General features: G+C 44.3%; 1 protein-coding gene and 1 non-coding gene across 2 annotated transcripts; one reads left to right on the top strand and one right to left on the bottom strand.

Annotated features, from left to right (window-relative positions):
* Positions 1–1,931: 1,931 nt before the first annotated feature.
* On the bottom strand, positions 1,932–23,264 carry Plekha3 (pleckstrin homology domain containing A3). The gene is made up of 8 exons (XM_021153678.2): positions 22,994–23,264; positions 18,409–18,525; positions 15,363–15,518; positions 11,395–11,531; positions 10,863–11,027; positions 7,983–8,026; positions 5,689–5,804; positions 1,932–3,044 (listed from the first exon to the last, which is right to left on the bottom strand). Exons 1-8 carry the CDS (start codon positions 23,031–23,033, stop codon positions 2,920–2,922), a joined length of 900 nt encoding a protein of 299 aa, XP_021009337.1. The 5' UTR covers positions 23,034–23,264; the 3' UTR covers positions 1,932–2,919.
* LOC115030450 lies at positions 13,952–14,010 on the top strand. Its single transcript, XR_003836047.1, has one exon. It is a non-coding gene; the product is annotated as a U7 small nuclear RNA (small nuclear RNA).
* Positions 23,265–24,514: the final 1,250 nt, after the last annotated feature.

Genomic DNA, 24,514 nt, shown 5'->3' with positions numbered 1-24,514 from the left:
AATGTTGGCTTGTTTTATGTCAACCTGACATGACATAAAACCATCTGCAAGGAGGGAACCTCAATAGGTAAAATACTTCCATAGATCAACTGTAGGGCATTTTCTTAACTAGTGATTGACAGGGGAGAGCCCAGCACATTTCGAGTGGAGCTGTCCCTGGACTGTTGGTCCTGGGTTCAATAAAAAAGCAAACTGAGAGCCAGGCGTGGTAGCACACGCCTTTAATCCCAGCACTCGGGAGGCAGAGGCAGGCGGATTTCTGAGTTTGAGGCCAGCCTGGTCTACAAAGTGAGTTCCAGGACAGCCAGGGCTATACAGAGAAACCCTGTCTTGAAAAACCAAAAAAAGCAAACTGAGCAAGCCATGGGGAGCAAGCCAATAAAAAGTACTCTTCCATTGCCTCTGCAATCAGCTCCCGCCTCCAGGTCCCCCACCCTGTTTGAGTTCCTGTCCTGACTTTGTTCAATAATGAACAGTGACATGGCAACATAAACTAAATAAACCCTTTCCTTTTCAATTTGCTTTTGGTCATGGTGTTTCATTGCTAGGACAAAGATGTAACAAAATCCAGATTTAGTTCCTTTACCGAACAGTTCTCCGGATTCCACTAATTCTGGAAGTCCTGTAGACCCAGAGGGAACGGGTGCCAGAAATGAAAAGCAAGCACTGAAGTCAAGAGTCTCCAAGGATCTCACGATCCCATGCCTCAGACTAAGCGAGACACAACGTCAAGCAACAAGCCAAAGTTCTCCCACAACAAACACTCTTGACTCACTCTTGACTCTCCTTAAAATCCAGAAGTCAGCACAATCTACTCCTCAAACTGTAAGATTCCCTTAAGCTTCATAATTTACTTCAAAGTGCCAATTCCCAGATTAAAGCCTTGACAGAAGCCAGGGGCAGTGGACAGCCCCAGGTAATCTGGGACACTGAGGCAGGAGAACCCGAGCCCGGGAGCTATGGTTTAGTCTGATCAATATAACAAAAATTTCAAAGGAAAAGTAACTCAATATCTACACATAGATCAAGGTCTACGTCCTCAAAAAAGCCGATTCCACAAATGTATGTGGGCCAAGGACAAAGGACTCCAAGGTCACGGTTTCAGGGACACGATAACCTACCACAAAGCCTTCAAGTGTGTCTATGGAGAGGGGGCAGAATGCAAACTAAAAACGACTGCCTTTTATTTTTAAAATATTTACAAAGAAATCATTCGCAAACATGTCTATTTGGGTAAAGCAAAGAAAAATGGAATTTCCTCTATTCCTACAAGTTCAAAAGCTTGTAATATTCATTATAAACCTACTACCCAGGGGGAACAACTACCAGAGAAACTATCAGAAGCACCATATTCTGCAAGTTTGTATGGTTTAAAAAAGACTGCCCACATCATCATTTTTTCCCAAACTGAACATATGAAACGCAAGTTACAGGTGGGCTGATTCCACTGGACAAAGGATTCTCTAATGAGCCATTTGCTAGTTAAAATGACAAGCACTTTTGGAACAGTTAATAGGTATAGACATTTTAAACTAGGGGAAAGGTACAGACTTGTCTTAGTAAATATCAAGTATTTACTGGATATTTGGCTCCCATTCTAAACTCAAAGACAAGCTAAACATCGATGTATGCTCACCTTTAGGCTTGAACACACACAATAAACAAAATAAAATCAATGAAGAACACAAAAGGTATTTAATAGACTAGACAGAGTATCAATGAATGTAAAAGACACAATGTATTGTATGATGAATTTGAATGTAAAAACCATGTATTAGTAAAATATGACTAACTTAAAAACACGAAGCCAATTTTTGTTGAAGTGCTGATCATTCTAACTCCGGGATAAAATCAACACCCCAAAGTGACTTAAAAGAAATACAGTGTAGAGGAATAACCAGCGATAGATAGATACAACAGGCACTACCAAAAACTGCAAATTGTTCTTTAATTAAATAATGCCATTCTCAAGTGATATAGAACAGTCATCTTGACAGAATTGCTTTTTGTATAAATATTCATAAATTAAAAATGTCTCTAGATATGCCAACGAGCTGCAAATCATACCTTACAACAGCAGCTTACTGCCTAGTTTTTGAAAAGCACTGAAATCCTCTTCCATTGAAAGCTGTTTATTTCTCTGGTGTAGGTGAACAAGATCACTGGGACACTTGCTTCATGTGTCTTAGAACAACGTAAATAACAACTATGCATATACATCTTAAATTGGGGAGGCCATAAAAGTTAGGACATAACCATCTTTTGATGCAATAAGAAAATAAATAAATAAAAATTAAATACTGTAATCTGATGTTTGGTATTGACAAATCAGTAGATGTCAACTTCACATATGAAGGACAGCGGACTCTGCTTTTTTAAAAAAAAAAAATGCTCAATATGTCATGGTATTTGGGCTAAAGACCTTTAGAATATTAAGCGTTTCCTTTTTGCTTAAAGGAATATGATATAATCACCATCAAGCTGCTATGGTAATTAATTTTAAGCTGGGATGAAGTGACCTTTTGGTCCATGGCACAAGTTACATCTCTCACATTTCTGTCAAATAAATCTGGCGAGATTTCATGTTTATATACTACAATACACACTGACCAAGCTGTCAGTCCCTCACAGTTTTTTAGAAAAATATCTACATTTGTCCTTATGGATGTCAAAATGTTACACCATCATTTGTTTAAAAAAAAAGATGCACATTCATACTGTGAAGTTATTAGGAAAATACTCTTGCAAGTAAACTATAGAAAGATAAAATACACTTCAAAAGTATGTGGGTTGTTTGTTTACAATATTCTATAAAGTGCAGAGAAATCCTAAGGAGAGGGCAAAGCTAGCCCAGAACGAGTTTAATTACAGCAGCTTTTGCATAGCAACACTGAGAGGAAGCTGGGCATGTCTGTTTCCTCAGGAGAAGGGTGGAAGAGGCTCTTCAGATTCAGATTGTGTCTTGGCCATAAGTCTGCTTTCTTCCGGAATGGTTGCTGATGCCAAATCTCCATTAAGTGTGTTTCCTGAACAGTGAAGAGGTCCTGTGGAAAGTGATTGACAAGTTCAGCAAGTACGACTGATCCCGAGATAGAGCATCTCAGGTCTGTTCAGACAAACAAAATCCCACCAGTTTCCTGATAACCTTCTGTTTGTTTGAGAGAGAAACTCACTTTTCTGCCACTGCCAATCATAAGGAGAAACGTTAGCATTCTTAAGATAAATTATGTAATTTCCAGAGGCAAGGATTTGTTTTGTACATTGCCAGGAGGAGGGCTGGCACACTACGTGCCATCCACCTGCTCAGATGAATTTAACCGAGTGATTGCTTTTCCTGATGCTGTTAGTACCTTCCTATGAACAGAGACTCAAAAACCAATACATGATTTCTCCAAGATCACACATTTAGTAACAGCACAGAGCCTTTCTGAGCAAAGCTAGCAAGAGTTCTTACACTAGCAGTCCCCTTTCCACACAGCTCACAGGTTGCAGTGATGCTCAAGGGAACACAGCCAAAAACACAGTTTGAATTTACCAAGGTTTCCTCTACCATTCATCCCCCCCATTTGTTTTCTTTTACTTATATTTATTTATCTTGTTCTTTGAGAGCAGGTCTCAGTCTGTAGGCCAGGGTGGCCTAGAACTGAGGACAGGGCTCCAACTGACCTCACACTCACACTAATCCTCCTGCCTCAGTCTCAAGAGCCACCACACCTGCTTTATTGTCTTACTTTTCTCATCTTTAATAGCAAATGTCCAAAATGAAAAGCACCTCACAGAAAGAAGATTCTCATAAAATTACTTTCATGAACCAGAGTGGGAGCACAGGGGCAGGCTACACTCAGGAGGCCATGGATTCAAGCCCCATCAATGCCAACCTCTAATCCTAGCAGTCAGGAGGTGAAGGCAGAAGGATCAGGAATCCAGTCAATCTCCAATGCAGTTCAAGACCAACCTGGGCTACAAACTACTCTCTCCAAAAAAACCTCATCAACTGATAATTTCAATATACTTAATACTAATACTTTAATATAATACACTGATTATACAATATGTCAATTCCCTGCTTCATCAACTAAACTGCTAACTTTAGCATAAAGAGAAAGAAATTTAAGAACAACACTTCTCACCCTGCCAATGCAGAAGCTTTAAGGTAAACTGAGAAAGTATCTGTGTGGTATGTATGTGTGACTTGTTTGAAACAGTCCTAACAACTAAGGTAGTGAACGCCTTTGGCTTCTAAACATCTAGAAATGAGCTATATATGGGAGTGTGCACCTTCAATCCCAACCATAGGGAGGTTGAAGCAGGACCACCAAAAGTTCAAGGCTAGCCTGCTCTACATAATGGGATACAAGCCAGCCAGAGTTATATAGAAAACAAAACAGGCTAAGGAGATAACTTGGTGGTTGGAGAGCTTGCTTCATAAGCAAGAGAAAGCAGCCAGCTACTGAGACTAGCTGTACTCATGAGCTTGATTAAAGATCTTGCCTCAAAAAAATGGGAGTCCCAGCAGGGAGGCAGAAGCAAGGGAGTCTGAGTGGGAGGCAGCCGGTCTACAGAACAGGACAGAAAGGCTACAACAGAGAAACCCTGTCTGTCTTAAAACATACCAATCCCCAAAAGAAAAAGATAGAGAGTGAGGGAAGATTACCAACTCAACCCTGGGCCCCACACATGCAAATCCACATTTTTCACAAACAAATAGGTTAAAAAGAAAAAGGTAAGTTTTTAAAAATGTATCTCAAAGTGGTCAATGGCTCTGTTCGGAATCAGCTGCTGCAACTGTCTCTAGGTAAGTGAACAAAGGCTCTGTTTTGCCTCTCTTCAAAACCACAAAGGCTCTACAACTCGCTGGCTCATCCCACTCTCTGACCTGGCTGTCTAGAGGACCTAACAATCATTTATTCTGTCATTTCACTGGGGAAATCAGATCCATATTCCACATATCTGACGTCCAGTGAACTCTTGAAGAACAATCTGTCCCTTACTTAGGAACTCTTCCACGTGCTGTGTGGGAGGTAAGGACTCTAAGAAGTAACATTCCAGCCATGAGATGTAAGCTTGAGAAGACATGGTTCTTGAAATCAAACAAGGTACATCCTGACACGTGGTGAAAGATCTTGCTCCTTAGAGACACATACAAATCTTAACAGAAATCACCAGGCTTTGCTGAAATGACAGTCCGCTGGCTCTAAAACAAGGGGCAAAAGTCCAGGGATATGTGCTGTCATAAACAACCACACAAAATGACCCTCTTTAGCTATTTTAAGGCAGGTAAATAATGTAGCGTAGCTAATTTCTCTGTATATTTAGACCTTTACTTTCCTCTTGGATTCCACCTACAACTAATGATTTTTTTCTCCAATGCTTTGAAATGGAAATGTAGTGGGAATAAAAACATATTCACTAACTGTCTCTAAGAGAAAGTGCCTACCAACAAGATTCAGCCTCGAGGTTCAGCATCCCATAACAGAATAAGCAGGGTGACAAAGCTACTGGGAGAAGCTGTGAGCAGCAGGGGACTGTGGGGTTTCACTTCCCTCTGAGGAACTCACCAAAGAGCCAAGTACAGTGTTCCAATGACACCAAGTGACAGAAGCTTCAGCCCCAGGAACTACTAGAACCTGCTGCTGGCGCCAGTTTGGCTAGCGTGGACAAAGAAAGAAACAGAGCTGTGGAACTCACTCTCTGGGTCTTCAGGGGGGGCATCATTACAAGAGTCTGTGTCCGAGTAGGTCCTGCGGCGTCGCTGAGGAAGTCGGTGAAGGGCAGATGCTGGTTCTTTGACGGAGCAGCTGCTCCTGCACATCAAATGAAAAGTGGTAAGCTGTGGGGCACTAAACCGTGAGAAGAACCTTTCCGGACTCGGATGTTAAATGGCTTCTCTTTAGGGCCAAGTGTGGTAGTGCGTGCCTTTAATCCCAGCGCTCCAGAGGCAGAAGCAGGAGGATCTCTATGAGCTGGAGGCCAGCCTGGTCTACAGAGCAAGTTTCAGGATAGCCAGAGCCACATAGGAAGATCCTGCCTCGAAAAAAAATTTAAAAAAAAAAAAGGCTTTAAACAAATGAGGCACTCTTCTGATGTTTAGTCGTTACGTTAGCAACCGGCTATCGTTCAGAAGTGAAACGTGGAGACCTGGAATTCAGGCAGAAACTCTCAGGTCATGTTCTAAATGGGAAAGGAGGACAAAGACGCGCTTCTAGGAAGTGTCCACTGAAGCAGCAGACAGAGGTGGTTTGCAAATATCTGACCTTTAAGTTAGAGATTTCACAAGTGCATATATCTAACGCCAACCTTTAACTGACCAAAAAAGGCAGGCTGAAGGGGATGCCAACAAGATGAGAGATGTACAGATGTAAATTCACTGACAGCAGAAACAGAACATAAAGATGGTGACATGGAAGCTAGGAAAAACATTTTCAGGGCTAAGTGTGCAGCTTAGTTGGTAGGGTATTTACCGAGGATGCATGAAGCCCTGAGATTGAACCAGCACTGCATAAACCAGGTATGGAGGCTTTCACCTGAGTCCCAGCACTGAGTGGGTAAGAGCAGAATTAGGATTAGGCATGCTGGACTGTGTAGACAGTTTGAGGCCAGCCTGTGCTACCTAAGGCCCTGCCATCAAAACAAAACAAACCTGTTTTTAAAAATCAGTCTTGGAGCTAGAGAGATGGTTCAGTGGTTACGTACTGGCTCAAAAAAATTTTTTTCCAGTGTAAACATGCAACACAAAAGCAAAATCACCTAATGGGCTTGAGAGATGGCTCAGCAGTTAAAAGCATGACTGATCTTCCAGAAGTGCCGAGTTCAATTCCCAGCATGGTGGCTCACAACCATCTGTAATGGAATCTGTGTCTGAGGACAGCTACGGTGTACTCATATAAATAAACAAAAACAACAAAAAACCCACCTAGCTGCCTAACTGCATCTCAGCTTCTGTTTTCAGATGGCTCAATATTACTATACAACCTTGCCAGATCCAAGAAAAAAATAGTATCTTTGTAGTCTTTTCACAACTTACTTTCTAAGGAAAAATGGATCAAATACAGCTTAGAAACATTATACAGCTTAGAAACATCTATCACCAAAACAAATGTTTGCCGCCAAATCACTTAGTTTCCACTGTTCTGTAAGGTTCAGCTGTTAAAACACTTTATACCATGACAGAGCTGGATACATGTATACAGGTTACTGGCTTCCCCTGAGCAGATCAATTCGCTAAGGATGATATAATTACCAGACGAAAAGACAAGACAACTCAGGACTGAATTCGTCAGCATGGAAAATAAACGCTGAAGAAACTTGATTTCATCACTTTCCAGACAACAGAGAGGGTAGGTCCAGCCACTGGGAGGAGGACACCAGGGGAGGAAGGGGACACCAGGGGAGGAGGGGGACACGGGGGAGGAGGAGGACGCCAGGGAAGGAAACACAGTGTCCCAACAACTGGGACACTGCCAGGATCCACCCGGAAGGCTTTCACTGTGCTGATACGAATATGACTTCCTCTCTTTCAGTGAGTGCTTTCTCAGTAACAGCCTAGCAGGAAAATAGGGTTCTATAAAACACGGAGATAAATATCCTCAGTTGTAGACACTCAACACACCAAATTTCTCTCTAGACACACACACACGTATGTATGTATATGTATGTATATACATATATATATATATATATATATTACAAAATGGATTGCCTAGTGGTGAGCACATTTACCTGCTGGCTTTTCACTGCCCCATACTGCTTGATATTACTTCAAACCGGAGAAGCTACAACAGCCAACAGGGCGGGCATCCCTCCAGGTTATTTCATACATGTAGTTTTCCTTTCCATTCTCCTTTATGAAGCCAGCCCCTGACACAAGAACTACCAGTCCGACTCCACACAGAGCTGACTTCCACAACAGCAGGCACGGGCCTGAACTTCTCCAGGGAGGCGTTACGCAGACAGAATTCGGCCAGAAGACATGGTTAGCTTACCTCTCGGAACTGCAGGAACCAGGGTGGCTGGCTGAACGCTTCATCTAGAAATGTGAAAGAGAAAAAGGCCTTAGCTCAATCTGTAGTCAGAGAGAATGATGCACCTCTAAATTACAATAATTAACATAAACTTATTCAAAGAAGTAGATACCTGTCGAAGACACTTCTCTTCTATCGGCTCAAGTAACAAACCCCACACAATGTCAAACTTTCTCCTTAGTAATGATTAACTGGAAATTCCCCAACACATACCAAAACGTACTAAAATTCTACTGCTGCATAGATTATGTAATATGTAAAAGTATAAATAGTATATACAAAACTCACCTAAGAGTCATCTTGATAATAAAAAGGAGTATCTAGCAAACCCGAAACTACTTTTTAAAAATAATTTATCTACTTTTATTTTGTATGTACTTTTGCCTGCATGTATGTCTGTATGAGGGTGTCAGAGGCCCTAGAACAGGAGTTACAGACAATTATGAGCTGCCATGTGTGTCCTGGGAATTGAACCTGGGTCCTCTAGGAAGAGAAGGCAGTGCTCTTAACTGCTGAGCCATCTCTCCAGACCCAGAAAATACTCTTTTTTTTTTTTTCAAACTCAGAAATCCACCTGCCTCTGCCTCCCAAGTGCTAGGATTAAAGGCGTGTGCCACCACTGCCTGACCAGAAAATACTCTTAATAATTGTCCTTTTCTCCTTTTTCTAAGGGTCATGAGCAGAGGTGGCAGTGAAGTTTCCCTCTGCCACTCATTATCAGGCAGCTCCTGTGCACCTGTGTGTCAGTGCGGCCTTCATGGAGGGCAGCGTTGGCAAGTAACGTCTGGAAAGAACTCAAGAACCTAAACCTCAGATAGGTTCCTAAAGCATTTATCCAAACAAGGATGGAAGCTTAGTGAGCAACTGCCCACCATGTACATAGGCCCGACGTCCAAGCCTTAAAACTACAAATGTAAAATGACATGTTAAAAAAAAAGTCTTAGCAGAACATGCCACAACTATGATGAACACAAAACATCATTTATTTTGTTTTTGTTTTCTGTTTTTGTTTTTTTCGAGAGAGCGTTTCTTTCTGTCACCCTGGCTGTCCTGGAACTCACTTTGTAGACCAGGCTGGCCTCAAACTCAGAAATCCGCCTGCCTCTGCCTCCCAAGGGCTGGGATTAAAGGTGTGCGCCACCACTGCCTGGCACAGAACATCATTTAGAAGACCCAACTTGCCCACCAAAAAATAAAGGTTAGCACGAATAAAACAGACTGTCTCAGTTTATCAAGGTGACAGGGAGACTGTTTATACTAAAGGTTTAGCAGGTTTTATACACATGGACCCACATCTAACATCTATATTTGTGACAGCAGCTGCCAGCTGACAAGGTCCCAGTTACAGCAGTAACGGATAGTTCCGGCCCAACAGCTGGAATGACAGGCTTGAAGACGCAGATGGACTGGGACATCCCTTTCACAGTCACTTCCCTTAGAGCTGCTCCCTCTGAGGGACGGAGGAGACAGCTCAGCATGGTGAACATTAGTGCTGATAACAGGCAGCGCCTGAGCCTGCCTCCCACAGCCCACACTGAATAGCTCCCAACCACCTGTAACCCAGCTCCCAGGGGGCCTGACACTTCTGCTCCCCACAATGCGTGCAGCATAAAAGTGGCGCTCAGAATACCTCGCAAAGAATCCCTGCTATGCTGAGGCAGGAAAACCATCACTGAATCAACTGCAACGTCCGCAGCTCATCTGACCCGCAAGCTTAGTTTTATGGGCACTGTTAGTCTGACATTCACTGATGAAGACAAGACTTAAATGGAAGCCTGGACTCCTTCTCCATGACTGAGCTTGCTGGAGTGGGTGAGCGAGCTGGCCCTGCTCCCTCTGTCATCACCAGTGGTTGCTAAAACACAGCCAGGTGCCTTCCTCCTCCACAAAGAGGCTCCTAAGAACACAGCAGCGGAAACACTGCGGTGCTATCAAACCTTATCTCAGCACAGGCGCCCCAGGGCACGCCAGGGCAGACTTAATCGCAGGAAAGGCACAAGGAGTTCACCACCCCCAGCAAAGAGTTCTTGGCGTGCAGAGTAACCAAGAAACTAACATTCTGCACCTACCACTAAGTGGCTCGGATACTTCACAGGACCTTCTGACACAGGAGACATTTCACAGATGAAGGACCAGAGGGACTGAGTAACTTGCCTACTCAGAGAATTCAAACCCAGAGGCTGACTGCAGAACACTGCTTCCACTGCAAGTTTCAAGCTTTGCTTAATAGCAATCCCCCACCCCCAACCCCCACCCGGAGAATAAAACCTCCCCCTATTACAAAGCTTTCAGGCAAATGGCTGAAGAGTAGCTGGGCAGGCTATTCTCAGCCCCTTCAGAGTGGAGAAACCAAGGCATTCGCTCTCGCATTACAGTGAGCTCCTCCCTCACCTGAGGTGACCCCTTACCAGCATAGACAAACAATTCAGACTACTTCCTCCCCACTCCCCATTTCCCACCTTACAGAGGAAACTATCAGTACAAGAGAGGCAGAGAATGCAGCTTGTGGGTAAAAGTGCCTGCCAATAAAGATTTCAGTTCTGATTATCAGCCCTCAAATGACAGCCAGGCATGGTGGGGTGCATCTGCAACCATACACAGCTCTCTGTATATGAGGCAGGTGGATGCCCAGAGCTCACTAGTCTGAGCTCTAGGTTCACAGAGCGACTCTGTCTCAAAAGTAAAACAGAAACAGAACAACAGACTTGATCTCTTATCTACACAGACAGACAGACACACAGACAGACACACACACATACATACATACACACGAACACTTCTTTTAATTTAATGTAAATTTATTTATATTGCTAGAAGAAAAAAAGAAAAAGAAGTTCCAACCATCTGAACAGGAGAAGGCGACACGGGAGAGACCAGGGGATCCGGATGAGGCAGTTGAAACATCTCAGGTTTAAACTTGGCGTTGGCGATCTTCACACACTCCTCCAGGGTGGTGATGAATGTATTACAGGTGGCACTGAGCAAGGAGGAGGCTTCATTCATGTTCTGAAAAGTCACACACAAAGTCTGACTCATACTCAACCCCATGTCATCAGGCACAGCCTGAGAATCAGCTGAGAAAATTAATTAAAGCTTATCACTAAGAAAGAAACAAGACCAAACAAAACCAGCAGCTGTCTAAAATATAGATTTAGCAGGTGTTAAGCCAGCAATACTGGAGAGGAGTGTGTGCTAGCCACCAACTGCTGAGAGGTTTAAGAGTGCCCAGCCATTAAGCAAACGGGTTCACCACTACCCTGTAGAGGCCAAAGCAACTCTGTGGTGGTGATTTTTCATCGTAGGAAGTGGCTAAGGATGCCCCAGGGCATGGCAAAATCTGATCCCGAGCAAAGGGACTGGGGAAAAGCGGTACCTCCACACTGGGAGAGGGATGCCTCTCATCATGGTGAACGAATTCCTGGATCGTATGAACCTGCTGCATCAGGAGGTCACAGTAGAGGCGAAGTTCAGACATTTTGGTTTTCAGAGATTCACTGGTCTCACTTATTTCTAAAAGAAACAAAGAGATATAAAACCAGGTCATTTTCCTAATACAATAAAACCACCAACAGAGGCCATGGCAAAAATGCTTGTTGCCTACATATGAGGACCTGAGTTGTATCTTCAGATAATAAAAGTTGGACCCAGTGGTAGCATGTAACACTAGCACTGGGAGGCGAGGACAGGAGGACTTGTGTACCCCTATCACTGAGCACCAGATTCAGCCTAATACTTAGAAAAATAAGGTGGAGAGAGACTGACTTCCAACAAACCTCCACATGTATGTATGCGCACGGACACAGACAGACAGACAGACAGACATATCTGGGATGGGGAGAGGAGAGAGAAAGAACATTGCATGCATGCAATTACACATGCATGTGCCATGGCACGTGGAGAGAGCAGAAGATATCTCAGGAGTTGCTGCTTCTCCTGCCACCGTGTGAGACCCAGAAATCGCATTCTCATCTCGAGGTCTGTACACAGCATCTCTACTCACTGAGACAGCCTGCTAGCCTGACCACTGGGTGCCACACAGCCACCCCGCTCCACTCTTCCACGTGAAACCCGCATTTCTACTTCATGCACCAGAGTTTTTCTTTTCCTCCTACATTCTTTTCCAGCTCTGATAGGAGTTTTCTTTTAATACTTAAGTTCATAATCTATAAAAGTTCTAATATATTAAAAACAATATTGGGGCTGGCGAGATGGCTCAGCAGGTAAGAGCACTGACTGCTCTTCCAAAGGTCCTGAGTTCAAGTCCCAGCAACCACATGGTGGCTCACAACCGCCTGCAATGAGTTCTGACGCCCTCTTCTGGTGCATCTGAAGACAGCACCAGAAGTATAAGTATACTTATATATAATAATAAATAAATCTTTGGGCCAGAGCGAACAGAGACTAAGAGAGTGAGGCTGGCCGGAGCGAGCAGAGGTCCTAAATATAATTCTCAACAACACATGAAGGTTCACAACCATCTATACATGCTACAGAGTACTCATATACATAAAATAAATAAATAAATCTTTAAAAATACAAACAGTATTTTATCTATCTACATAACAAACGCTTCTCCGGGTATAAGCTCCTCTCCAGTTTTCTTCATTGTATATTTTCGCCTGCAGAAGTTGCTGGTTTTAGGTAAGAAAAGTGATTGCACATTAACATTTAATAATTCTCTTCCTTTCTGTTCCATTTTCACACTTTCCTGTTCTCCAAATTTTTAATGCAGTACTTAAAATTTTTTCTCCTTAGTGACTCTAGACACACTACGTATCTAGCCATCATCTCTCCCGTTTACCTGCCACTATCTTATAATGCAGAAATAAGAGCTGTTGAGGAGGGGAACAGCAGCTACAGAGTAAACAGATGCTGGTCTTTCCAAAGCGACTAAGCCAGGCTAGGGCCACTGCTCCCTGGCAGAAAACAGCAAAGCAGCACCCTACATATCTGGCATAAATCAATTCTTGCCCAAATTTAAATACATTCCTTTTTTGGGGCAGAAGAGAGGCTATGTGTATATGTGTGCAGGCATGAATATAGATGTGCACAGGTGTCAACGCTAGAGGTTGATAGCAGCCATCTTTCCTTGACAGCAAGAGGCAAGGGTGTATCTATATCCTCAGCAAAAATGAAAAAATGCCAAGACCTTTAGGACAGCCCCTAAGGCTGTGGAAAAGAACTCTGAAAACATGAGTTCAAAAATATATAATTTTTCAACTATGCAAAATATAAGGATACAGTATGAATTGTATACAGGGCTTTCCAGATCACAAGCTGCACTATCAGCCAGCTTGTCAGAAAGATACTAAGGAAGGAGGTAAGGAGATTTGGGGACTGGTGATCACAAGGTAAGAGCCATCCAGCTAAGGTTTTTAGTTTATGCTTACAAATGCAAGCAGATTCCTGAGTTCTAGGTCAGCCTGGGACAGAGGGAGTTTCAGTCCAGACCCAGGCATGGTAGGAATGGTAACTTCAGGCCAGGGTCCCACCAGCTAGCTAATTGTCTGTACTTAACAAATGCAGATCTCTGAATTCTTTTGCAATGTTAAAAAAAAACTTGCTGCCTCTTCCTAAGAGTCAGGGGCCTCAACATGGACTGCTGATTCACGGGATGGTCAAGAGGGAACCTGGAATAAGTAATTGATATATAAATAAAAGACAGGGCTGCCGGGCGTGGTGGCGCACGCCTTTAATCCCAGCACTCGGGAGGCAGAGGCAGGCGGATTTCTGAGTTCGAGGCCAGCCTGGTCTACAAAGTGAGTTCCAGGACAGCCAGAGCTACACAGAGAAACCCTGTCTCGAAAAACAAANAAAAAAAAAAAAGACAGGGCTTCTGGTCTGCATGAGAGGAGCCTGCAGGGAACAATAGCAGTTCTTTTTGTAGAGTTTTTTTTTAGTGAGGGCTGAGCTGTCTGGAGGTCTCTGGAGAGCGAACACAGCTCTTTTAGAATTTTTCTGGCTTTCTGATTTTGGTCGGAAAACCCAAGAACTACTTTTAGAATTTCTCTAGCTGGATTTCTGACTTGGTTGGAAAATCCAAGAATTTTTTCTAGCAGCTTTTTTGACTCTGACTGGAAAACCCATGAGTTATCCGGAGAACATTTAGTTTTTTTGTTTTTGTTTTTGTTTTGTTTTTCCCCTAGAATGAGAAAGTTGTCTTGAGCAGGGAGCTGCCTCCAGAGAGAGCTGTGTCAAGAGCCATCTCGAGCAGAATACAGGCTGTCAGCTTGTACCCCACAATTTGACTTCATTTGTTTCACTGCTCCCAGAGAGCCCTTCTGTGAGAACCCCTCCCCAGGCCGAGGCGGGTCCCTGGCACCTCCACACGGGCTAACACCACTGCAGTACTTGCCTTCTTTTTTCTCCTTTATTTATTTAGACAGTCATTATGTAGCTCCAACTAGCCTCTAACTCAAAATCCTCCTGCCTCAGCATCCTACCTGGGAGTGTCGCCACTCAGGCCCATTTTCCTGTCTATAGAAATCTTACTATCCTTGGTATTCCAGATGAGTGTGGTCAATGTCTGCCTTTTTGCGAAAGGCCTATTTCACTAAGACTACGTCTTTAAGTTATGCTGTAGTGCATGCCAGAATTCCCTTCCTTTTTAAGAACTAATATTCTACTGTACAGGTACCACATCTGTTTATTCCTTCAGGTATCTTTGGATCATTCCTGTCTTTTAGCTACTTCTTGTCCTAATCCTGCCCATACTTATCAATAATTTTTCTTTGATATAGTTGAATATCACTATAAACTCCTGCATTTGATAATATCTACAACTTAGTATCTTTTACCAAGTTAACTTGCAATTGTTTTTAATTTTAAAACATTCTTTCTATGCACATGTGTGCCCAAAGGGCAACCTCAAGTGTCAGCCTCTGGAACAATGTCTCCTTTGTTGAGATGGGATCTCTCACTAGCCTGGAGCTCACACCTGAAGCTAGGCTGGCTGGTCGGCGAGACCCAGGGATCCTCCTGTCTCTCGTTCTTCGGGGCTTCAGTTCCAAGTATGTGCCACCATGCTTTTGCTCTTTGTGCAACCTCGGGGATTGAACTCGGGTCCTCGTCCTCCTGCTTTCTCAATGATCAGTTAACCACGGAGTTTCCCATGCCATTGAACTCCTCTGTAATTATGTCACTGCCCTCCTAACGCATCATCTAATGGAAGCAGTGTTTTACCAACTGATGCTCCTAAGCTTAGATCTTCATGTTGTTTACAAAGTTCTCACTGTGATGATCTGTTTAAGTGTCCTACATTACTAATTTCCTGCTGATTACTGAAAGCGGTCAGGCATACTTATGCTTTGAGAGCAGTTATTACAAGAAACGTGTGATCACCTTTCTCTTTTGCAGTCCTCGTGTCGGTCAAACACGCTTTGGAGCTCCCGAGGGCAACCAGCCACCTCTGTCTCTCGGCGGCATTTACTGCCTTCATGTAGAAATGCTGCTCTCCTGGAATGATTAACTCCATTCTTGTGTTGTCTGCGGGATGGACTGTGACAATGCAGAAAAGATACAACAGACTCACAGCACTGAGGGGGGCAGGTCACATATCATAGGATGCTTCGCGCACCTAAAGCAAACCGAGACTCACAGCACAATCAGGGCCACTCTCTAAGAAGCCCCAGAGGCACCATGAAAGCCACCTTCTCCCTAACACTCAAGGTGTGGCCATGGCCCCAAAACAATGCCAGCCACTGACAGTAATACAGATGACTCACTTTTACTCATTCTAGACAGATTTGCAAACTCATTACATTATACAAAGCACAGCTATAAATCAAAATAAAAGACAGCCAAGTTCAGGAAACAAGGCAAAGACCCGAAGGGGGGCTTTTAAAGATGAGGACATGCAAGAAAAGCAGTAAGCTCTGCATCACTGGCTACAGCCTCAGCCCTGGCATTTTGTTAGCGTGCATGGTACACGTTGCTGTGTATGTAATGGACAGAATGCTGTCCATTACGGCAGATCTGGGGTATTACAGTAATGGAGAGACTAAGCTCACCCCCCACACACACACCTTATACAACAACAAAAAAAGAGGGGGTTTATAGCCAGAGGGCAGGTGGAAATCTCTGGGTAAATAGGGGCTCTCCTAAACTGACCTAGTAAGAGTTGCCTAGCATGTGGAAGCCCATAGCTCCAGTCCCAAGAACCACCCAAAAGAAAAAACAAACAAGCAGAAACCCAGGATTTTCTTTTTCCTTAACCACTTATTAGAGGTGAAAGAAAGTTCTCTGAATGCTCTGAAACGTTTATGGGTGATGAGGGTACCACTGAAAATGGGCTACACAGACCCCAGTGATGAGTATGTGGCAAACTAATACTTACTGGTAAATGTTTTAGTCTACGTAAAAAAAGAACAAAACAATATTCTGTACACTCAGGGAACATACAAGAATACTGCCCCAAAGTAATCTATTTGTATACTTTATATAGCCATGACAGTCTTCGATTAGAACAGTAACTATTCTTAATAAAAAGTGACCAAGGAACATATGCATGCATGTGTATGCGAGTCCATGCACATGTACACACACACACACACACACACACTCCCTCAGCGAGCATGTGCATTTTGAAGAAATCTCCCAGGACAGTGTGATCTACCCAAGCTACTACAATATTACATGATGATTATCCTCAGAGAAACTGTCTTTAAAAAAAAGAAAGATGAAGACAAAGAGGGAAGAGAAGGAGATGGAGAAAAAAGGAGAAAAGAGGTGTAAGGGGGCACTGTATTACTAGTGAGTCTACGATAAAGATAATGGGGCAGAACTATAGCTAAAGAATATGAATCCGGGGACTGGAGAGACGGCTCAGAGGTTAAGAGCACTGACTGGTCTTCCAAAGGTTCTGAGTTCAATTCCCAGCAACCACATGGTGACTCACAGCCATCTGTAATGACATCTGACTCCCTCTTCTGGAGTGTCTGAAGACAGCTACAGTGTACTTACATATAATAAATAAATACATCTTAAAAAAAAAAAAGAATAAGAATAAGAATCCAGAGCTGGAGAGATGGCTCAGTGTTTAAGAGCACTGATTGCTCTTCCAGAGTTGAGTTCAATTCCCAGCAACCACATGGTGACTCACAGCCATCTGTAATGACATCTGACTCCCTCTTCTGGAGTGTCTGAAGACAGCTACAGTGTACTTACATATAATAAATAAATACATCTTAAAAAAAAAAAAGAATAAGAATAAGAATCCAGAGCTGGAGAGATGGCTCAGTGTTTAAGAGCACTGATTGCTCTTCCAGAGTTGAGTTCAATTCCCAGCAACCACATGGTGGCTCAAAACCATCTGTAATGGGATCTGATGCCCTCTTTGCACTCTTCTGGTGTGTCTGAAGACAGCAACAGTGTACTCACATAACATTAAATAAATAAGTCTTAAAAACAACAACCCCGCCGGGCGTGGTGGTGCACGCCTTTAATCCCAGCACTCGGGAGGCAGAGGCAGGCGGATTTCTGAGTTCGAGGCCAGCCTGGTCTACAAAGTGAGTTCCAGGACGGCCAGGGCTACACAGAGAAACCCTGTCTCGAAAAACCAAAAAAAAAAAAAAAAAAAAAAAAAAAAAAACCCTCTTTAAAAAAAAAAAAAAAAAAAAAAAAAAAAAAACAACCCCTTTCTCCCCTCCTTGGCTAATCTTACTTAGAATTACCATAAAATCATACCAAAATAGCAATCCAGTCCTGGAAAATGTAGCTCACTGCATTACACTCAGCAAATGCACAGGACAAGACTCTAGATATTTGGAAGGTTTGAGCAAGGCCTCAAGCAGGACTGAGGTATTCAAGCCCTGAGGGGGACACAGACAGGCCTAGAGGGGACTGAACATTCTCTTCCCTGTGCGGTGGCCCTTTCAGTCCTCCTTGAAGAATTTAAATCTCCTCATTACCATCTTATCTGATTCCATTCTGCCTTCACCCACACTCCCCAGACACACAGAGTACAGTGATGATCTGTGAAATGAATCGCCATGAAAATCATACCATGACCTACTATTTCTCCCCTTTCCTTTCTACAGAAATATGCACAGCTGCTCAACTCCAGTCAGCAAGGATCTGAGCTTTTAGCTTCCACTTTTCCCTGTTTCAGAGCCCCACAGAGATAGCCTGCTTCATCTACAGAGCTCATGTTCAACCTTTCCCATCTTTCCATGTATCTAGATGCCACAGAAATTTTCTATCAAGTCAAACAGGAAAAGTCATTTGACATTTCAATGCAGGAGACGTTTACAAAGGGGGAATACAAACCTGTGTTCAATAATGTTACATGCCATCTCTGATTTCTTAGAGAGAGGATCTAAAATCTGTAGATGACTAGAAACACTTATTTCTTCATTTGGAGCAGGCTACAGAACACCCGCCCCCTCACCTTTAATCTCACAGACCGCCATCTTTATACTCCCTTTGCTCCCTTTGCAGACATCGTCCTGTGAGTCATAGTAGGACAGGATTCCATTATCCAGAACAAACCATCGAGGCTGCCAACCTGCGAACCAGAGACCAAGACAGGTGAATCAATTATAGAAAACGGATTTCGGCGATGCCCCGCTAATCCTGAACTCTCAGCAACTTTCACACAGTGACATTTTTAATGGTCAGCCTTTGCCCAAAATGTCCTGCGATCTCTACTTAGATAAGGAAGGACTATTTTTGTTCCGGCTCATACCTTTCTCTTTAGCAGACCAAAAAGACCATAAGTACATCTCCACCCAAGCACAGTTCAACCACCCCCTTTCCTCTGAAAGCACAGATCATAATGGAGAACTAGCATCTCTTTCCCGAAATGTCTGGAAGCGGCAGTGTTCCGACACTGTCAGACTTTGGATTTGCATACGTACATATATGAGATATATGGAGACCGGGGCCCAAATCTAAACAGGAAGTTCATGCTCAGCTATCCACATCACCTAAAGGCCACGTTATAGACCGGCTTGTTTCTGTCTGGGTCCTATCAGTGAAGTCTGGTGTGGTGGCTTCCACTTGTGAGTGTCCCTTCAGCACTTAAATTCCTTTGGGTTTGGGAGCACTTCAGATTAAGGTCGCTCATCTCATAATGGAAAAAAAACACAGGAAACAGAGGGTTTGGCTCAGTTCTGCTTCCACTCCTGGCAGCTAACCTAGAGTAAATGTTCTCATCCCAGTAGGTAAATTTTTCTCCAAAACAGGTGACTGCACAAGTTGGCCACCTCTCAAGCATGTGTTTGTGCCCTCCCTTTCCTGATAGAAGATGTTACCTTTAAGCAAATGCGCTTGTAGACAGGGAAAGCTACAGAAATCCCCACATTTATGTAAATATAACAACCTACAGAGAGAGCAGGTTCCCACCCACCCTCCTTCCCTTCTGTGGAGCTATATGGCCAAGGCAGAAATGCTATCCACTTCAGCCATTCATCTAACATTTCCTCAGCAATGAAAGCATAAAGCTATCAGACTCGGTTGGAAGAAGACTTTGCCAACCAAGAGGGATGGCTATTCTCAAATGCTGGCCTCGAACTCCTCTTGCAAGCCAAACCCGTGTTCCCAGGAACCTTATCAAGCATGCTACTAATAGATAGCGGTTCACCAACTAATAACATAGCAGCCATGCTGGAAGCAGTGTGACTGTTCCTAATTCTTTCCATCACTATTAAGTCACAACACTTGTGAGTGGCCTACATGAAACTTGTCACCATGAAGACACTCTGACCATCAGCTGTGAAAAAATTCATTGGTTCACGTTTGCCAAGATCAGACAGGAACAAGACAGTACCTCATCTTAAAAACTGGTAGAAGAAAAAACAAAACAAAACAACTGATAGAAGGCTTTTAGGGTTCAGGGCTAGAGAGATGGCTCAGTGGTTAAGAGCACTAACTGCTCTTCCAGAGGTCCTGATTCAATTCCCAGCAACCACATGGTGGCTCACAACCATCTGTAATGAGATTCAAGGCCCTCTTCTGGTGTATCTGAGGATAGTGATGGTGTACTCACATATATAAAATAAATAAAATCTTTTTTAAAAAAAATTTAAAAACTTAGGGTGTATCAACACTTCTGAAATGACAATGCAGTGTCACTGGTGTTTTCAAGTTGACAAAATCTTCCAGGTGGTCCTCAGGCAAGCTCTATTGATGACATTCTTAAGTGTGAAGACCCTTCTTAACTGTATGCAGGTTACTCCTGGAAAGGGATGCTGGGTGGTAAAATGAGGTGTGCATTCGCTCACTGTTCCCTTCTGACGTGGGACATGATGTAAGCAGCTGCCTGTGTCACTGTGACTTCCCAGTAGGGATGAACTATAACCTGAACTGAGAGCCAAATAAAGCCCTCTTCCTTAAGCTGCTCTTGCCAGAGCCCATTTATCTCACCAACAGGACACCAATTCAACAAAACAGGTTAAATTTTACTTTCTATTCTATACCTTGCTTAAGAACACAGAGGTGGGATATTCCCATTGCCTCAGAAAAATAAAGCAAGCGAACTTCAAGCACCAGGAAAATTCATTTTTATAGACACTGCATTCCCTAGGGAAGGCTGCCAAATTAGAGAACAAGTCCTTTTAGTATATGTGCTTTGCCTTGTTCCTCACTGCACGACGATGCCCTAGCACAATGCTTTCAAAAAGAAGAACCTAGCAGAAGGCTAAAAAGACTGCTAGGCTGCTGAGAACTCAGGCTGCTTTACCGGAGGATCCAAGTTCAAGATCCACATCAGGCAGTTCACAACCACCCCGTAACTCCAGCTCCAGGGGCATCCATGCATCCACACACACAGACTCACACAATCACAGAAGCATAAATAACTGAGGAAGTAACTTAAATCCAGTTCTCATGTATGAAAGTCTAGAAAAAATAAAATAAAAAGACCATGGGGGCATGCTCCTGGCATGTGCAAGGAAATACAATGAAAATAATTTTTAAATGTATTTTTTTCCGAATACTAATTCACCGTGGTAAACAAATGATGGGGGTGGTGAAAGCATGGTCTTCCACCTCAGTCACTAAGACAAATTGTGCATTATTGCCGTATTATGATGCAGCAGCTCTTCCAAAGGAACTGGGAACATGGTGATCTGGAAATTGTAGGAACTGAGAAAGCCACGTGGCCGAGTACGCTCATCTAATCAAGCCTGTTAACTATCTCCACACACCGTTTCCAACAATTATCTAACCTAACTTGCCCTAATTGGTTCACACATTTATAGTACGGTAAAAGGATTGGCAATCCCTTCTACTGAAAAAGCTTATTTCCTTTGTCAATCTCTACTTTAACTAGTAGTTTTCTCAAGCTACTAAATGTTATGAAAACACATATTAAAAAATGAAAAAGTCAGACCACTGTCATTACACTGGAAGGTTCCTTAAAGACCAATTAGTACAAGCAGCTATTCATCCTTCTGACCCAAGATACTAAAATTAATAAAGGAACATACTGCTGAGCCAACTTTATATTCTTGAAAAAAAAAAGATGGAATCATTCCAAACAAAAGACTTCCGCCTCAGCAAGCTCTCCAATGCTTACTAGAAGTTAAACTAAAACGCACCATAAAAACTAAAGCCACAGCAGCATGGGTTGGCTCTCTGTACCACAGGCTATGAGGACACCTCCCACAAGAACATTTCACCCCAAGAGCAATTTCCCTATAATTATGACTCATGGCTGTAACTGCCCCATTGCTCTGGGCCATGCTAAAAATATTCCTCCCGCCTTACCTCCAAAGACAGCAGTGCTCAAAAACATTTGCATCTCCAAGCTTAAAGGATATGGACCTCAAAGTTGATACTACACCTCCACCAGCAATCAGAGCCCACAACGGCCCAAAGGAAAACTCTTAGCCAAAAGTGTCGGCCTGATGTCTCAAGGCTTCCAGTAAAAAGCTGTCACTTGCATGATTATTTGGTTTTCCATTCGAGCAGAAAACATCGGTGCATTATAAACATCAAGCCGCTGGCTATCGTAAATCTGGCTCTAGCCAGATACAACCAAGCATTTAGCCCTAGCAGGGTTTGCCTGCAGCTCCCCACAAGTTAGATGAACACTAGCTGCGTGCATCACAGGATGCTCAATACTGGGCAGAGTAAGTGAGCAGCAGCAAGATGACAACTGCCCATCCTTTGTAACTAAGAACCTGAGAACTGCCCAGATTCCCCCTCAAGCCACCGGTTTTCCTCTAGTTCAGTGAGATCATGGAATTCAGAGGTTGCAAAGTACCTCTGGGACAAAATGGCAAACCACCCAGGCCTTATCCAACTGATCACCTGCCTTTGGTGTTAGTTCTAACAAAGATCACAGACTATGGATTTAAGGTGCGTTTTAAAAGCCAGACTTCCAATATCACAGGCAGGGACAGCTCCCTGCTGATGATCCCATTTCTATACAAACAGCTTTCTTCTAACTACCCCACCAGGGAAACTTGCCCGCTCCTACTGGGCTGCACTTCCAACCATTTCTCACAATGACTGGAATTCCCGTGGTGTTAAAAAAAAAAAAAAATGTGCTTTCTTCCACTATGCCTCACAATTACCCAAATTCCCAAACCTCACTGAAAACCAATCCTTAAGAACCTTCTCTGAGGATAGCTTCCAAAAGCACACTTGATGAGCTCAGCCAGCCGCAACAAGTGGACTTTCAAATCTGTGGTAAGAAAATGTAAAGGAATATATAATCTTAAAATCAAATGCACATACACACACACAATTTACAAATGCTGTCCACAGAGCGTGGATGAAGGAGACAGTGGATAAAAGAGATGATGGGATACTGTTTCCGAGGCACAAGGGGCAGTGCAGGTTTTTGGTGGTGTCCCATCCTCAGGCTGGTACGCAGTCTCGAACTCCCAATCGAAGAGGCCGGGAATGGGCCCCACGAGGGGCAGTGGAAGGGTCGGAGGGCATCGAGCGCGGAACTGAGTGCCGCGGCTTGCCAGGGGGTGCCCAAGGGCCCGGCTGTCCGCAGCCCCACGCCGCCCGCCCCGTACCTGTGAGATAGTTGGTCCACTTGTACAGAACCCCCTCCATGCTTCAGAGCCCGGCGCCGCGCATCCTCCTGGCCCGGCGCCGGCCGCGCTGCTGCGGAGGCGCGGGCCCGCAACCCTCCGCCCCGACCCGGCGGCCCTCAGAGGCCCGGCCGGCGGGCGCCCCGTGCTGCTCGGAGGCCGCGAGGCGCGGACATCCCCAGCGGGAACGGCGCGGCGACCCCAGGGGCGACCCCAGCGCCCGCCGCCCTCCCGCTCCGCCGCCGCTCCACGAGCCCCGGCGCTGCCCTCCTGCACGCCCGCCTTCCTTCCCCCCGGGCTCCCGGCTTGTTTTCATTGACCCCGACGTCGCTTTCACTTCCTGGATGAAAGGGGCCGGCTCGGCCCGCGAAACCCCTCCCCGGCGGCGGGGCTGCGGGACGGCCGCGTGCCCGAGGCTGCGCCGCGCGCCCTCGCGGGGCGGCTCCGCGGTCCCCCGCTCCCCGGCTGCCCCGCATCCGGACATCTCCAGTCCCCAACAGACCAACTCCCGAGACATCCTGCACAAGGCCGCTGCCGAAGGCCTCGCCTCCTTCGGGTCTTTTTCAATAAAATCAAGGGTTGCTCATTTCTTGGAGCTTCCAGTGCTCACACTCAGGGGAAGTAGGAAGTTACCTCCTAGGAAAAGCTGGAGAAATGGCAAGGTCCTGTAATCCCAGCACTCTAGAGGCTGAGGCAGGAAGGACCAAAGGCCAGCCTGGGCTACATCCTTCTTTTAAGAAAGTAGTATGCAGGCCGGAGAGGTCCTCCAACAAGGTCTTCTAGAACTAGGGTTGGCAAGATAGCTTCCCATGTAAAGCGCTTGCCTCCGGGAGCTTGCCCCGTACTGTCCTGGGGACTCACACAGTGAAAGGAGAGAACCCCATTTACACATGGGCCATGTTACACGCACCCCCCCACACACACACACACACAAACACACAATTTTTTGTCTTTTAATGTCATACATCGCGATGTATGCCTTTAATACCAGCATTCAGGAAGCAGAGGAAGGCAGATGTCTGTGGGTTCTGTTAGTTCCAAGCCTGCCTGGTCTACGCAGTGAATTCTAGGCCAGACAGGCTCTTTCTCTCTCTCTCTCTCTCTCTCTCTCTCTCTCTCTCTCTCTCTCTCTCTCTCTCTCACACACACACACACACACACACACACACACACACACACACACATACGCACGCACACAGGAAAGAAGAGGTTAAGAAGAAAAATGTTAAGAAGGTATCGTGCATTCTATTTTTGTTTTGTTTTTAAAAGGATTTCTCTTAATTTTTTTTTAATCTCACTTGGAAGGGCGTCCTTGCACACTTGACAATTTTTAGATTTAGAAAGTTTTGCAAATTCCAATTAATTTGCATAAAGCAGAGTCAGTATTGAGGTGGTGAAATCCCTGGCTTGTCCTTCCAGGAAGGCTGACTGAATAGGGTGATCGGGATGTCCACTTGGGGAATCGACGAGATGACTATTCAACAAATCACATAGAGTTCATTA

The sequence above is a fragment of the Mus caroli genome, chromosome 2, assembly GCF_900094665.2.
Source record: "Mus caroli chromosome 2, CAROLI_EIJ_v1.1, whole genome shotgun sequence".
NCBI classification, from domain to species: domain Eukaryota; kingdom Metazoa; phylum Chordata; class Mammalia; order Rodentia; family Muridae; genus Mus; species Mus caroli.
This window is presented reverse-complemented; position numbering and strand designations above follow the sequence as displayed.